Source organism: Penicillium vulpinum, assembly GCF_028829585.1.
Source record: "Penicillium vulpinum strain IBT 29486 chromosome Unknown utg000003l_segment0_segment0, whole genome shotgun sequence".
NCBI lineage: Eukaryota > Fungi > Ascomycota > Eurotiomycetes > Eurotiales > Aspergillaceae > Penicillium > Penicillium vulpinum.
Genome location: NW_026643243.1, coordinates 5,011,435 through 5,027,873, shown reverse-complemented (window position 1 = coordinate 5,027,873; position 16,439 = coordinate 5,011,435). Strand labels below are relative to the sequence as shown.

The window sequence follows — 16,439 nt, the reverse complement described above, 5'->3', positions numbered from 1 at the left end:
ATTCGATGCTAGTTACGTGTATCTGGTGTGCAAGCTTATTCTTTTTCCGAGATATTTATGGGGTTCAAAATGAGTAACAAGGTCCAATAGTAAGTTATTTTCTATAAGGGCTTGCATTATTAACAGTCTGAAAAAACAGCCGGGTGTTCTCGTCTCAACTGCGGGGTTTACCCCAGATCACCCACAAGATCTTGTGTAACAGATTGTAGTCTGATTGGTGCACATGTCATTCCCCACAGTACCTAGATAGGTCCAATAATGCCCTAAATAACGTGCCCCGACGAAAATCCCAAACGCTAGCGGCAAACAGTATGCCCGAGTGTCTCGGAGCTATGGCAAGTGTTAAACTTGGTATTCTTTTTTTCTCTCTATGTTTGAGGCTCAAAATCCCAAGAGAGACCTTAGGAAGAATACATCATATGTGCGCAGTTTAAGGCTGCTGATAGAGATTAGATATTGTATAGCTGAGATCTTGATTCGCATTTTGGACCACCCTTATAAATCTTATTTAACACTGCTTTTTATATCCTTATAGAGGGATATGAGGGAAACCTGCAATAAGATGACCAACTAGCCAATTGAAGCAATGGTATTGATGAGCCCGTCCTCTAACCTTTTGGAGACCACACTATATTGTATAATCAGCTCACAGCTCACAGCTCATTCCATTCATATTCAATTTTGATGTAACGTTTCATACGTCTGTACTTGATCTGACAGGTGACAGAGATCGAATCCATATGCTTTTGGAGATCACATCGATGATGATGATATCTCATACCTGCTCTAGCCTGCTTGACAATCATAATCAACCCAGTGAGACCGCGCAGAGTGTATTATAATGATTAGATTCACAACGATGCTTTGAACGATGTGTTCTTGCGGACAACCTCGGCTAGAACTCCCGCTACGGCCTTCATTCCATCAAGGTTCGGATGGAGAAGAGGTCCTACGTTGAATCCCCCAACCCATGGTTCACTGCTTCCAAGTGTGTGATCTTGGCTGAGTTGGTGAATTGGGACCGTCTCACACCAATCGGTTCGACCTTCCGCAGCGACAGAATACGCATGTTGTAGATCAGACGCAACACCACGGTAATGCTGAATTTTCTCCTCGGTCAGCGGGATATCCCGACCAGCTTGAGTGCCAGGTCCCAGAACAGCAAGATATTCAACAAGGTAGACTCGAGCTCCCGGAGCTCGTTTGTGTATCTGATCGATAACTCCCGCTAGCCGTTCTGCTAATTCGCTGGGTGATAATGGTGCAGATGATTGGAGCTCGGCATCACAAGCATCGGCGATCATGCCACCGATGTAGTTTATGTCATTTCCTCCAGCAGTCACGGTAATGATATCAGCATCTTCGGGGAGGTCGGTGATTTGCGGTGGGAAGGTCACGTTGAACGCGGTAGACTGTGGATCGACTGTTATGTTGAGCAACGTTGCACCAGAAACCGACAGATCAGTGAGGTCAGCGTCCAAGTGCTGCGCCAGAAGATGGGGGTAATTCTGTCCTGATCGCAGTGCGGCCTTTGGTTCGATTTGTGGGGGGATATCAGGACCAGCAGCAAAGGAGCTGCCCAGACTCGCAATTTTGAGTTTCTTTTGAGACATAGTCAGACTAGTAAATAGAGATAGCAGATTTGAGTAGAGAAGTGTGGCTTTGAAGTTGGAGACGGAGTTGGAGATGGGAGTAGCCTTGGCAGAAACCACGGTTACGAGGAAAAATGGATGCCCAAAACACCAGGCCAAAAACTACTCCAGGGCTTTGGAGCTGTCCAGGTGCCTGGTACTTGCGGGGCGCAGGGTCCGCCCGTGACCCATAAGCCCTGGGGGCAGATTTGTTCAACCCTTTGGGAATTCTGTTTTGATTTTCATTGGAATAGTTTCTCTCTCACATTCTTGGGAATGATCGGCGTTCCCAGGTTAGGCTGCGCATGGGTAAACATGACTTGGCTCAGCTTAGGGATCGACAAGCTAGCGGTTGGGGCGCCTGGATATTCCTCGTAACAAAAATCACCGGAAGACGATCTCAATGTCTTTATTCGAGAACACGTATCTAGAAATAGCCCTCCCGGGTATATAGGTGGCCTAACCTGAGGCTCCCAAGTTTCGATTGGTTAGGCTGTGAACGTGCCCTATTATATGCTAAATGTCTACCTATGAGGTCATGTACTATGTATAGGAATCATGTCTTCGGTCTTATTTTGCCACGAGTGAGACATGAGGCTCAACCTTTCCAGCAATTAGTGGAGGTATCTCTCATGTACTCCATTTGTACTGTTGCATCGATCGACATAGCATTAGCATCTAGGAAGTCTGTTCCAAGAGATCATGGCGGAATGTCAGAAACCTCAAAGTGTGGGATGCCTTATCCCATAGTCTATGCTTTGGTGAATTGAAGGTCAACATCTGAGCATTGTAAAAAGACTTAAATACCTTCATGCCTTCTGTTCATGCTTTCCTTCTTATCCTTATCCTCACAACTCTTATCCGAACAACGCATAGTCCAAACCTCGAACATTCTCCCTCCAACAATCCAATAAGTCATCAAATCGCAAATATGCAGATCTACCAGCTTCTTCTCGCAACTGGACTCTTTGCCTCCTCTATCTTTGCTGCCCCTGTCGCCAGCTCTGATTGGACCGTTCGAAGTATGAAGCGCGTCTGCAACGACGAAAACACTTCATGCACCTGGACCTTTGGCATCGACCCCGGTTCAGAGATTACCGACTGTACCTATGTCGTGGAAGCCGACGACGCCTCTCATGCTAATGGAGGCCCTAGCCCATGTGGCAAATACTCCATCAGCTCAGGCTGGAGCGGCCAGTTTGACCCTACCAATGGCTTCACTACCTTGTCGATTGTAAACAATGAAATTTCCCAGATTATCTGGGCCGGCTACACCGACGAGCAGCTTGAAGGCGGAAATGTCGTCGAGCCCGATCAGAGCTATCCTCCCTCTCCTGTCTGATTGAATGAACAATCCGAGAAACATGTTGAAGGACGGCTCAGATGACCGGCTTAAGGCAACGACAATATCTCTCTATCAGCCTAGACGCTCCTTTTAATTGTTGATTTGTGAGCCTTTTTTTATACTTATTTTAGTGTTGGAAGAATGAAATTCGCAGTCTGAATGATGTATATATCAAACCCTTTCGGTCTTTAATATCAGTTGAGTTATCATTTTCTGAACATTCCAATTTTTATTTTGGGTTCGGGTGTATTAAGCTGGGAGTATAATCCATTAAGTCGGCAAGGCTGCTAAGGACTTTCTCGGAGGCGGCAGCTCAACCAGAAACAGTTCTTGTTCTTCTCTTAGCCTTGAATCAATGAGCTCGGTGCCATTCGCCACTGATCCCCTACCCTGAATCCTTCTGGGAATGGGTCGCTCGAATCAAGAACTATTTGCTTGAAGCTAGTTATCCAAGCTCTTCCAGCAACAGTCGGGAGAACAGCCTGATATTCGCCGACTTGGGTAGTTCCACGAATGTGACTGGTGAACTCGGTACCAATAATACTGCGATGTTTGAACATCTCACCCTCCGCCAACTGACCTCTGGCATGTAGAACAGCGAGTCGAGCACACGTGCCAGTCCCACAAGGACTGCGATCAAAACGCCCGGGTGAAACAACAACAGTGTTGACAGCAGCTTTGCAACCCTCTTCTTGTGTGAGAGGTTCCGTGAACTCCAAAATACTGACTCCCTTGATTCTGGGATTCTCAGGGTGGACAGGTGTGTAGGAGGCCTGGACTGCGCGTTTGATACGTTCGCCTATCTCAACTAGCTGCGCGCTATATTGAGATTCGATTTTCAGCCCTACGGAAGCTGCATCAACGAGGACGTACATCATCCCTCCCCAGGCGATGTCAACAGAGACCTCTCCAAGGCCGGGGACCAGGACTTTATAATCAAGTTCAAATACAAAGGCGGGTACATTGTCGAATGCCACGCTCTTGCATTTTCCCGCTTCGCATTCTGCCTTCACGGTGACCAGACCGGCTGCAGTGTCCAGGGTCAGTTGAGTGATGGGCTCTTTCATCGGAACCATGCCGGTCTCCAACAGTACGGTGACGGTGCAGATTGTGTTGGATCCCGACATAGGTGCGTATTCCTCGCTTTCCATGATCAGAAATCCAGCATCGGCTCGTGGATCACAAGGGGGTAGGATCAAATTTGTGTTCATTGAGCACCGACCCCGAGGCTCGTTAAGTAAAAGCTGACGTATGTTGTCTTTTTCGTTCAAAAAGTGAACTAGTTTATCGTACATTGTACTGCCAGGGACATCGAGTACTCCGCCAGTAATCACATCGCCAACTTCACCTTCGGCGTGGCATCCAACGACTGACAATGTGCGCGAAAAGGGCATGATATTTGGTTGGTTCGAGGATTTGTTTCGGCAAAAGATGGAATTCAAAATAAATTGGAACTCTGAATTGAGTTGAGAGGATGGTTTTACAAGATTACTATACTAATTCCGGGCATGAGTATACTTATATTAGACTGGAACCCAGCCGCAAAATCCTGAGCAAAAGCCCGGAAGACCATTCATCCTAAACTAAGGGGTTATCCAAGAGAATGTACTCGGTAATTGCTTTTGGGATGCTTTCGAAATGAACTGTGTAATGTATGTTGACGCTGGAAGCGCTGTAGGCTCTCATTTCCTAAAAGCTAGCAAGTCATATAGTTCTGACATTGTGATAGGGCAAAAGCTCGCGTGATTGATCAACCGGATTATCCACCTCTGTACATAAAAGGGGATCCGGCCCTAATCCAGGGTGGTCAGGTGAGAGAACAAACATTGCGGGATAACCTTAACGTGCATATGTCTCTTTTGGTTGCATTTGGTCTCATCATTTTACCGGGTATTGCTACCAATCAGGTGACCGATTGTACTATTGTTTACATGTTTACTCTATCAAATGTGTAAAAGGAGGTGTGATGGATCAAGCCACCGGCACAGCATGAAACTTGGGAAGCGAAATTTTCTAGGCTGTGCTTGCCCCGTATTCAGGACAAGATAGCTATGTGACTGGTTTTCTATCTGATCACGAGACGGAAAGGGAAATGAGAAATGACCAGTGACCTGAAGGTTTTGCAGGAAAATAATATGCCTCTTCGATCACATTGTAAATCTATCTTGATCATAATTTAGGCTAAATAGGATAATTATTGAGTGTTTGCCTTTCTGTGATTTCAATTCCTGAAATCCGATAAGATTTCTCAAGTTTGTTCATTTTTAGAAAACAACATGCTACGGATATCTGGCCAATAAGTCCACACTAGAGTTGTAAAAATAGTGGTGGGTATAGCGAAGACCCAGTAAATCCAGAACTTGTTCGACATAGTCCAACCAGAGTCCCCACCGAAATCAAAAAATGACATGCTGAAGATAGCGCAGATGAATGTAGGAGGGAGGAACGTAAGTGTAACAAAGGCGATCGTTTTCATTGTGGCACTGTCTAATTGAGTCGCCCGACCAATTTCAAGAGTTACACTGGCATCATGTTGAGCCACAGTATTAAAGGCCAGCTGGATTTCGTTTTGCAGTCTCTTTTCATTCGAAATGGACCGAGATCGTAAGTTGATGATGAATGACTGCCAGGATTGCAGACGAAGATGGATGTCTTCAGAAGCAGGGGAGACATTATCTTTCGAGTTTATATAGCTCTCATGTTGCATCAAGATGTGCTCTAAATTTTGCAAGGCAACATCTAGTGTCTCGTTCACATGAATTGCGTGTCGGGCGATGTCGTGGAGACGTCTGTAGTCGGGCTGTGGTCTTCCTTCTGGTTTCACTTCCGTCTCCGCCAGTCGGACATGATCCCGAATAGCCCATACAGAGGGCTCCTGAGCCAGCGCAATCTGCTCGACTAAATGTGGATAGACCCAAAATGGATCGTTGAGCCAGCCTTCGTTCGGTTTCATCACTGCTCCCAGGAAACGTTCTTTGAGGGGCGGGTCGAAATCGAAGGCAAGGATCACAGTTTGATTAGTTGAGGGTAGCCATCGTGTGAAGATATTTGTATGATACCATCTGAATCTGGTATCACGGTCTACCTTTTTCACGGCGAATTTAGACCAAGTATCTAAGGGAAAAGAAATTAGTGATGTCTAACCATTCATCTGTGGCGTACTTACTAAAACCAGTGGTGACTCCGGAATCTCGCGTTCTTTCACATCCAAAGCTGCCATTTCCCTTAGAGAAATAATGAAACCACCAAAAATGAGGCATACAAAAGGCATCAACGAAGGCTTGTCGACATTGCGAACATCTCTCAATATCGATAGAATTGGCCACTCTTGTGAAATTAGGGGCGTTCTCTGAGTTTGGACAATTGTACATACATGATACATATTTTAGACCAAACAGGAATAATATCCGAAATGTCAGTTGGATCTTCGAGATGGAAGTTTGCCCGCCGAGTTTGTCGCCAATCGTTTGTATCCCCTGCGCCCCACTGCAACAATAGCAGATCAGCGCAGGGTCGGGACTTCTGTCCCTCCATTTTGGTTTTACTAGATGTGAGTAGATCTAGGCCAGGAGATTTTGAGGTTATAGAGAAATTGCACGGAGCAAATCTCACTGAGTGGGGGAAATGAGAGACACTGAGAGGGGCCCGTGCCCTCTCAGCCTCAAATGTGCAACCAAATATACGGAGGATATTCATTTCGGGTTCAGATTTATATTGGAGCTTTTACTCCAAATTCCTTATCTTGCCAGTCTAATTAGTGGAACTCATCGTTCACCATTGGTGGCCCAACATATTTCTCGTACCCCCAAGCCCAGTACCACCCAGAAGCAATAAGTATAAACGCAATAAAAACGGCTGGTGCGTAATTGAACGTATCTGCAGAAACAGGGATTGAAGAAGGCATGCAAAATAACGGAATGACAAGAATACTCCATGCTAAAAGCAAATATACAATTAGTAATGGCGATAAAACATGCTGGATCGTTACTTACCTAGTGCCACGACATTGCAAACTAGCCCGAGTGTGCCAAGGTCAAATTGGCCATTTTTTATGTGTCGCCGACCTCTAGCAAGTGACACAGCGATCGGACAAGCATAACTGACAGTCAAGGTAATAACTCCGACACCGGAGAACGCATTGAACGCAGCAGTTGACCCGAAGTAAATCAATCCAAGTAATATTTGAACAACCATGCCAAGCATCATAGCATTAAAAGGTACGCCGTCTTTGTTTACCTTCTTCCACCATACGGAACCTGGTATGCCCCCGTCGCGAGCAAACGCCCAGGTACTTCGGGAGACAGCCGTGGTGCAGCCTATGACACAGAACAGAGCGAGCACTACCAATGGTAGGAGAAGTAGGAATGATCCAACCGGACTACCAATGGCGGACTTGATAATACTTGGAAGGGGTTGGCCAGATTCGAGAGCTGCTAAAGCTTTGGTGTCGGGGAGTACAAAAACCAATGGAATAAGGAAGAGAAATCCAGCCAGTGTGTTTATAATGACTGTTCCGACCATTGCTCTTGGGACTTGTGTTGATGGTTGCTGAACCTCTTCACACATACTTTGACATGTCAGTTGATATTTTCATAGTGGAGATTGAGACGAGAGATGTCCCTTTGGGGTGGAAACCAAATAAGTCACCTACCAAATTACCATGCCAGTGGACGAAGTGCTATAAGCTGCCTGTAGAAGTCCGATGCAGAAGGACCAGCCTGCGAGCCAACCAGACTCGGGCTCAAAACTAGTAAAAACATATTCGGCGTCATGTCTACCCTCTTTCGCAATTGCAAGAACACATATGACAATAGCCAGCACTCCTGCAAGCGTCCAGAATATTGCGAATGTCTAGCTTCAATATTAGCAGAGTGGTATTGTCACAAGGGTTGTTAGACATACGTCAAGATAAGGTAGCCATTTGTTGCCGAAGGCCGATACTGCATTAGCGAAAAATGTGACTGCCAGAAATATAAGAAAAACTTGATATGTTTCCGCTTGGAAGATCCCCACCCCTGGAGCAGACTCGAAAACGTTGATACATGAAATAAAGAAAAGAGTGCTCCCAAGGTTGACTGCAAGTGTGATGGTAATATTTCCAACAACGTATGACCATCCGCAGATCCATGAGGCAATTCTTCGATACGACGGTGGAGCTAACATAAAGGTTTGGTAGTAGACCCCACCGGCCGTTGGATAGACCGAGGTTATTTCGCCAAGTGAGGCAGCCACGCATAGAATAATCAAAGAGACGGCAAGCCATCCCCAAATTATGTTGACAGGGCCTCCCCCAACAAGAGGGTAGATGAAAGTCGTAGCTAGTCCGTATGGAATTGCTGCGAGCACGAAGGACATGAAAGCTACCTGAAGCGTGGAGCGATTTCGAATGAGTTCAGGCTCGTATCCCAGGGCCTCCAATACCCCGTTTGCTGAAGATTGTTTGCCTTCTTCGATGCTGTGAGTTTCAGCAGGTGAATCGGGCTCCGAACCTTTGTTCTTCGAAGAACGATGCTGGGCGATGGTTTTGTCTGCCATGATAGATGTTTGACAAAATCAGAAGGAAATTCTTGGGATTTAGAGATCTTGATCAAGGCCAGGATAAAAGGCTAAGCTGCTTGGAGTCAAATCCTAGGTATATACTGATTTAATCGAGTAATCACTGCTAGAAAGGAAGTTTCGGGTGCAATGATAATTAGGGAACCCAGGGTATTTTTCGCTTATTCCGGTGAGGGTAATCCTATGCACAGGCTAGGCTTTTACTCTCCACATAAAAGCTTGAGCATATTGACCAGTGAGGATGAAATTCCCTCAAACCATTATCCCATATTTCTCCGAGCTTTGCACCCCGAGGTATGTTGCCGAGGTGCCTATCTACTAAGTGGAGAAACGGATTCTCGCCGAGATAACGTTTGACAGGAAATTCTGATGACTTGGGCAACTACATATAGCGCAAAGATAAGACTAGCAGAGAGATTGGACAGAAAATGTGCCTGAGCTGAAACATCTGTGGATAGATGATCCTCTCCGCATTGGAAGTTTAACTGTTTTAGGTACCAAAACTAGTACAAAACGGGTTAGAGTTTTAACGCTAATATAAACGACGGCTACGCTATACCTAATACGGCTGCCCAATGTGGGTCCTGGAGTTCCCTCCCGAGCTCCCGAGGACTCACATCGTGAGAAATTTAGATTAGTATTGATTGGTTCGGAGGGCCTATGCAGGTCATGATACTAGTTGATGTAGCCCAGCTGTTAACACAGATGATATTTCCAAATACTGAAATCCCAATAGCAGGCTATGATCGTAAGATCAACGAGCTTTACCAGCTGGATATCCGTGCAAATTTCCTCTCATAATATGGAAATAACTAACATTAAAAGGACTTAACATCCTCCGCATATATGAGGTCATTATAAGACATGATACGGCGAGAGATAAATTCAGAAAGAGTTGCCATTGACCGAGAGTTGGAACATGGGCGTTCTACTTTTCCACCAAGAACGAAGTAGAATACTCGAATGATGGAGAGCTCCTCCCTAGATGTGTCAGTATCTGTCCCGATTTGAAGAACTCTACAATATCAACTCCAATATACCCAAGCCATGTCCTAAGAAGTACTTGTACTTACTTCATACCACCCAGTTGCTATACAGCTGGTGGGGCGTATCTAACCGGGCCTATCCTTAGATGCTGATAGCTTGAAGATCAAGATTTCACAAATGAGAATTTGGTTGTAAATGCTTGACAGGTTGGGTTACGCGTATCAATGAATATAGAAAAAAGGCGCTAGTTCACATTAAGAAAACGAACCCGTCTCGAAGCGTAAAGGTTGTTGATCTTTTTTTGGATTAGCGTTAAGGAAGGTGCAGAGGGCGAGTTACTATTTGGGCATTCTCAACAATTCCACTTCGAAATAATTGCGGGGGTCTCAGCAGAGATGAGGCATTGCTTATCGGCAGGTGATCGGATCTCGGTTTATGTACCGGTCTTCGAATTCTTTGATCGGGTTCTCATCCGATGCCCCGCTATCTCAGATTGATATTTTTCCCTCTGTCAGCGAAGCAACATTCTCAGTATCTTTGCTTTAACTAAAATGGAAAGCACAGATAAATTGCCTTCTCCACAGAAGAAAAGGCCGAATCCCAACCGGTGCCGACCAAAATCAAGAGGGGGCTGCCAAAGGTGCAAGCAGCGGCGAGTAAGTCGAGGTGAAAGATACACAGTTTCTCCTTCATCTTCGAAGGCGCTCTTTAAGTTCTAAATAACTAATACTTATTCAGCGCAGATGTGACGAGGCGAAGCCAAGTTGTCAGGAATGTACCAAGCGAGGACACACATGCCCCGGTTACCAAAAGCCAAGCTTGCAGTGGCGATATATTCTCAACGACAGCAAAGAGTCAAATCAGCCAAATCAGCCAACGCCACCAATTGAGTCTCCTGACACAGTTGCGACCGAATTTTCCGAAGTGAACAATCAAACACAGGAGGGAAAAGACAATGTTCAGAATGAAACTCAGGACATGTGGGACACAGCCTGCTCAAACTTCTTTGATCAGCTGCCGGATTTTGATGAGCCAACAGATGCCTGGTTCTACACTGAATCGGTGTCTAATGGTGCAGTTTTAATGAAGCCTGATAGCCAGCTGGATGGGTTGTCGATTCTGCGTCAACGACTAGCCAACACATCCGTCCCCTCCTTTCTCATCCAATTGCCAGTTATGCTGGTGCAATATTACTTTCATACAGTTTGTAACCAGTGGTCATCCTTTGACTGTCCTCTCAATCCTTTTCGAACAATTGTCAGTCGGCTCTGGAGTCGAAATGCGGCGATTTACTTTGCTATCCAGAGCATGTCAGCTGCCTCGTTGGCCAACGATTTTCCAACCATGCGAGCCATCGGAATACAGGCACAACAGCAAGCAATTGCGTGCCTGAATAATAGTAGCCAAAAGCGTTCCACTCAGACAAAGGATGATGAGTACTTTCTGGCATTACTTATGATTGGATCCACCACTGGGTGGCACAATGCCTCTGATTTGGGACTTCCATATCTGAGAGCCGCCCAAGATCATCTTCTGAGACAAGAACACCAGTGCAAGAATGCAAACTCTGCTCTCGCAAAACAACATCCACTTTTTAAACAGTGTCTCCTTTGGTGGAACTTACTAGCTGCCTTTGTGGCAGAGGAGCCGCCTATTCTAGATATCGAAAGCTCTTTAGAAAACAGTGACACGGATATTTCAGTCTATCTCGTCGATGGGGAGATCCTACCACACCCGTGGACAGGGTCTCTCAAATACTCATTGGGTCTTTTCTATCGAACTGCAAGAGTGATTCGAGCCTCAAGGACCTTCTACCGCCGAAGGTCAGAAGCTTTAGGTCCCACCTTGATTGACTTGAGTTCCATGGCCGAAGAACTCGATCTCAGACAGAAAGCCGAACATCTAGAGGACAAAATACTCTTCACTGGCTTCTCATTCTATTGTGGGCCTGTGGATATCGGCGATACAAATACGCCACCGTCGCATTTTCTTACCTTGGCCGAGGCATATCGCTGTACAGCTCTGTTGCAAATTTACCATGTTTTCCCGGAAATCTTTGAAGAACGACTACGAAGTAATCAAACCGTGGATGGCGAATTCTCTATCCCGGCCCTCTTTTCACTGTTGTTCCCAATCGCCGACGAATGGTCATCTCGCTCAGTAGAAGACGCACGACACACCCTGGCGCTGCACATTGTATCCCTCTTGGAGCAGCTTCCTTCAACATCTGGAACGAAGGTTATGCAGCCCATTGTTTTAGCTTGCATCTCTAGCGATCTTGTTTTCTCGTCTGGGTCTGTCTTGGGTGCCACAGAAAACACGATCCCCAGTCTGAATACGCTGGACGTTGAGATTGCCCTGGCTAGACGAAAGGTTAAAATTCGGTTGTCTGAACTTATCTTAATCCTACCAAAACTGCCAATGCAACGCATTTATAACGTTGTGCACAAAACTTGGGATCGTGCGGACTCTGGCTTAGAAGAGTTCTGGCTGGATGTTATGCTTGATTTGAATTTGGAAACGATTATGGGATAGGTTGAGCATTGTATCTACGGTCCTGCTTCCTGGTCAATGGCTCTATATGTTCATGGACTCCTTCAACGCGTAGTTCTAGGTTCCCAACTAATGGTGTCGCCTCAGGCTATAGTATAACTGGTGTCTGACTGGTGACTAAGGCTTCTCTAGTAATAATCCATTCTATACAATTTCGTACATGAGTCTCGAAGTGGGAAATTATCAAGCGGCCTAGCTTTAGCGCCGTGAGAGACTACATAATTGCTTACCAAAAGCAATCCCAAGTACTTAATATCTTCAGAATTGGCGTTAATCTCTTTAACTTATTATGCAACATGCTTGACCAACGTAGGCCCAAGCTCCTCACAGTGCAATTAATCCGAGACGAAATGAGAAATCTCAACCCCAAAAACGTCACGCGAGCTATGTGCTACCGATACTGCAGAGACCTTATTATCTCTTCTCGTAGAATAACCGCGCCTCCATACTCCTTGCCGGTCTTCAGCTACCAAATTGAATCTAGTAATTTACCGCTGCAAGCCTGTTTTTACAAAATAAGAAACCACATCCAGTTCAACATACGTAGTAACATGATGGATCCTATTATGTAGCCACCATTGGATCATATATTTACATGATTGTGTAGGGCTCAATCCCTCGCAATCGGGCATATTTGTGTGCCTAATCCATGGCTGATGCTTATCCGTAGCTCATCTCCAGGCTGGAGGAATTGTGGTGGGTTCTGTGAGATACCAATGCCACAAGGCGTTCCGGTAATGATGACGGTTCCGGGCAGTAATGTGTGACCCTAATAGTTTGGGTTAATTCAGTTTGCTTAAAATAGATAGGATCTTTATGTACCTGAGAAAGATAAGACACAATTTCTGGTATGCTGAAGATCATGTCATCGGCGGCTCCATCCTGCATGATCTTTCCATTGAGACGGGTCTTTAAATTCAAAACTGAAGCATCGGGGATTTGTTCGGTAGACACGATGCATGGACCAAGTGGGCAAAAGCCATCCTGATAGAGGTTAGTCGTGACATTCATCTTGGGCATCGACTATATCGACATACCATTCCCTTTGCGTAAGACCATTGTGATGTCTTCTCTTGATGCTTGCGGGCAGTCACATCATTCGCGACTGCATAACCCAGAACATAGTCGGCTGCTTTAGCCACCGAAACATTCTTGCATTGTTTGCCGATGACTATCGCCAACTCAACTTCATAGTCTGCTTCATCGTAATCCACGTTGGAGGGAAGTATAATGGGTTCGGACGCAGAGGCAATGCATGTGCTGGCTTTCAAAAAGACGCTAAATGGCATCAGCAAGTATTATAGGAAGAATCAAAAGCAGTATACTAACGTTGGCGTGTTTGGAAGAGTCAACTTCATCTCGGCTGCGTGTTCCTTGTAGTTTAGGCCGACGCATCGAACAGTCCCAGCTTCGATCTGCGAGACTGGAGATAGCAGTTCATAAATTGTTTTGATTTCACCTGTGAATGAAGCATCATAATTCAGTGCCGAATTACCAGTCACCACTTTGACTGGGACTTCGACATTCTGTTCTATGGCCTGACCCACTATGACTCTGTTAGTATGGGTTGGACTTTGGTGAACTTGAGTATACAATACCATCAATATCGGGATTCACTGGTTCACCACCATATATTTGACCATCTTCTGCTATGAAGCGAACCCATCGCTTCCAAACCTGTGTGATGCATTAGATTACTCCAACAGGTTCTTGGCGAAGCACCTACTGGATGTTTTGCTGTATTGTTGAGCTCCATTCCATTCACGTTTGGGATACCCATTTTAAGAGATAGTGACATAAAAGATTTCCGAATGATAAAAAAAAAGTGCGAGAGTACTTTGTCTACTTATCAATGGGCAGTTTCCCCAAAAAAAACATTGTCGGCAAATTCATCGGGAAATTGATAGATAAGATAAGGTTAAGTTCGTATTTGCCGATGCCAAGACTCAGTCGGGATAAAATGCGGGGAAGCCATATCGGGTAAAAGATAGCGACTGGCCTGATCAGCTGATCAGCTGATATAGATGATTGTAGATGTGAGAAAAGTATTGAAATATCGGAATGACTGTAAAATAGTGATTGTTTTGAAAGGGGCTTGATATATACGCCAATCATCCTAAAGTTTTAAGCTTAAAATGCCCCCCTAGTTAAAAACTATCAAACTAATGCACGAAAAAGCTTCTGGGCACTTCCCCGGCTTATCTATGCGATGACACAGAATTTAATTGGTCACGCCCGCCACCCCAAATATTCGGGAAATCCTTACACGCGCCAAGTTCTCGAATAAACCGAAGGATTTCCCGATCATTGATAACGCCTGTTCGCGGTTAATTAACTTCTGGGGATATATAAGAACCGGGGATGGATTGCATTTGTTACGATAAATTTACATACTCGTTCAAAAATGAAGGAAATGGATATCAAACAGACTGACTCGTCCTCGGAGCACGATTTACAGATGGGCAACTTTGTAGTTGACCCTGTGCGAGAGAAAAAGCTACTATTGAAGCTTGATCTCTACATTTGTCCTTTGGTGATGCTCATTTTCTTGGTTGCATATCTTGATCGAAGCAACTTAGGGTAAGATCCTCATCCACAAAGCAAGAATTCATATCGCTAACTCCTGACTAGAAATGCAGCTGTTGCTGGAATGCCGGTAAAGTCGAGTCCACGTTTTGTGAGATATTAGGTTACTAACTTAGCTCTTACAGGAAGATATTGGCCTAGTTGGAAATGAACTAGGAAGTGAGATCAGCCTCGTCCGATATTCCAAAGCGATAGCTAACAATGCTCAACCAGATGCCGTGTCTTTATTTTACGCTACATACGTCTTCTTTGAGATCCCGTTCTCTATGCTCCTCAAGAAATTACGCCCAAACAGACTCATTGCTGCATTGATCATTGGCTTCAGTGTATCCATCTTGGCTGCCGGATTTATCAAGAACGTTGCTGGACTTTATACCACCAGACTCTTCCTTGGTGTTTTCGAGAGTGGTCTATTCCCGTAAGACAGTCGATTGCCTTAGTAAATACTCTGGATTGAGACTAATAATTCTGCAGTTGCTTGACTGTCCTCTTGACCACCTTTTACAAGCGCGAGGAACAAGCACAGAGAATTTCGTATCTGTTCGTGTCTGCTGCTCTGAGTGGAGGCTTTGGTGGATTGTATGCGCAACTTTCCCTATTCTATCAAATAAATTGGAACAAAGGCTAATATGAACCTTAGACTCGCTTTTGGACTAGTTCGCCTAGATGGTGCTGGTGGTCTTGAAGGTTGGAGGTGGCTTTTCATTGTGGAAGGCATCATGAGCGCGGTCATTGGTATTGCCACGTTCTTCTTCCTTCCAAACAACTTCGAAACCGCCTACTTCTTGAATGAAGAAGAAAAAGAGCTGATGCGCATGCGCATGCAACAGTCAGCACGTTACGCCGAAACTGAAGAATTCGATATGAAGGAAGTATGGAAAACACTGAGAGACCCCAAGAGCTGGCTAACCTCCTTCAACCAAATCTGCGTCAACACCTGTTCCTTTGGGTTTAGTACCTTCCTCCCTACTATTATCAAAGGATTTGGATTTGATTCGGTCAAGACCCAACTGCTCACTGTTCCCGTGTACATCTGGGCCTCCGCGTTTTACCTTCTCATTGCCAATTTCTCTGACCGATTCCGCATGCGAGCTGCCTTCATGGTCCCGCTGTGCCTGGTGACAGCAGTTGGCTATTCCATGCTTCTTGGGGTTGATGTCCATGCCCGGGGTCCACTATACTTTGCCACATACGTGTGTGTTACTGGGTATGTATTTTTATTGAGCTATTTGTTAAACAATTGTTAATCTTTCTTCTAGAATCTATGCTGTGGTTGGACTTGGAGTCAGCTGGAACGCCAACAGCCATTCTGGCTATTACAAGCGCGCCATGGGAGTGGGTCTCCAGCAGACTATCGGAAATTGCGCCGGTTTGATTGTGAGTGAATCATATTAATGTGCTCGTTTTGTGGACCTCAAGCTAACATGACTCAAGGCTGGTCAAATCTACAAGTCACCCATTAATGGACGATATGTAGTCGGTCATTCAGTTTCCCTTGCTGCTATCTGTCTTGCATTCTTTGGTAATGCTGGCATGTGGGCTTTGCTCCGATATCACAATAAGAAGCGGGATCAACTGACACCGGAGGAGAGGGAGCAAATTGTCTGCTCGGGATCATACGAGAAGAAGGGCGGGGATTTCCACCCCGACTTCCGCTATATCCTGTGAATTTATCTTATACCAAATATTCAGATCAAATCATATAATACGCAGGATTTATAATTTAAGGCTATCGACTATACTACATACTATCCATGGATGTTCACTATTTTTATGATTTT

General features: G+C 45.2%; 7 protein-coding genes across 7 annotated transcripts; 3 read left to right on the top strand and 4 right to left on the bottom strand.

Moving 5' to 3' along the window:
• Window positions 1-851: 851 nt before the first annotated feature.
• Window positions 852-1,613, bottom strand: N7479_006950 (SGNH/GDSL hydrolase family protein; the record flags this gene model as incomplete). The annotated part of the gene is made up of 1 exon (XM_057254644.1): window positions 852-1,613. One exon carries the CDS (start codon window positions 1,611-1,613, stop codon window positions 852-854), a length of 762 nt encoding a protein of 253 aa, XP_057108506.1.
• Window positions 1,614-2,562: 949 nt separating this feature from the next.
• Window positions 2,563-2,973, top strand: N7479_006949 (uncharacterized protein; the record flags this gene model as incomplete). Its single annotated transcript, XM_057254643.1, has 1 exon — window positions 2,563-2,973. One exon carries the CDS (start codon window positions 2,563-2,565, stop codon window positions 2,971-2,973), a length of 411 nt encoding a protein of 136 aa, XP_057108505.1.
• Window positions 2,974-3,317: 344 nt separating this feature from the next.
• N7479_006948 (proline racemase family protein) lies at window positions 3,318-4,370 on the bottom strand (the record flags this gene model as incomplete). The annotated part of the gene is made up of 1 exon (XM_057254642.1): window positions 3,318-4,370. The coding sequence occupies one exon, from the start codon at window positions 4,368-4,370 to the stop codon at window positions 3,318-3,320; it is 1,053 nt and encodes a 350-aa protein (XP_057108504.1).
• An 854-nt stretch (window positions 4,371-5,224) lies between these two features.
• N7479_006947 (uncharacterized protein) lies at window positions 5,225-8,511 on the bottom strand (the record flags this gene model as incomplete). Its single annotated transcript, XM_057254641.1, has 6 exons — window positions 5,225-6,090; window positions 6,350-6,462; window positions 6,780-6,912; window positions 6,969-7,543; window positions 7,628-7,827; window positions 7,879-8,511. 6 exons carry the CDS (start codon window positions 8,509-8,511, stop codon window positions 5,225-5,227), a joined length of 2,520 nt encoding a protein of 839 aa, XP_057108503.1.
• Window positions 8,512-10,070: 1,559 nt separating this feature from the next.
• On the top strand, window positions 10,071-12,054 carry N7479_006946 (uncharacterized protein; the record flags this gene model as incomplete). Its single annotated transcript, XM_057254640.1, has 2 exons — window positions 10,071-10,175; window positions 10,258-12,054. 2 exons carry the CDS (start codon window positions 10,071-10,073, stop codon window positions 12,052-12,054), a joined length of 1,902 nt encoding a protein of 633 aa, XP_057108502.1.
• A 628-nt stretch (window positions 12,055-12,682) lies between these two features.
• Window positions 12,683-13,852, bottom strand: N7479_006945 (fumarylacetoacetate hydrolase family protein; the record flags this gene model as incomplete). Its single annotated transcript, XM_057254639.1, has 6 exons — window positions 12,683-12,841; window positions 12,895-13,056; window positions 13,110-13,350; window positions 13,402-13,618; window positions 13,671-13,749; window positions 13,799-13,852. 6 exons carry the CDS (start codon window positions 13,850-13,852, stop codon window positions 12,683-12,685), a joined length of 912 nt encoding a protein of 303 aa, XP_057108501.1.
• A 624-nt stretch (window positions 13,853-14,476) lies between these two features.
• On the top strand, window positions 14,477-16,326 carry N7479_006944 (Major facilitator superfamily domain general substrate transporter; the record flags this gene model as incomplete). Its single annotated transcript, XM_057254638.1, has 7 exons — window positions 14,477-14,652; window positions 14,704-14,728; window positions 14,784-15,076; window positions 15,133-15,237; window positions 15,299-15,865; window positions 15,918-16,035; window positions 16,093-16,326. 7 exons carry the CDS (start codon window positions 14,477-14,479, stop codon window positions 16,324-16,326), a joined length of 1,518 nt encoding a protein of 505 aa, XP_057108500.1.
• Window positions 16,327-16,439: the final 113 nt, after the last annotated feature.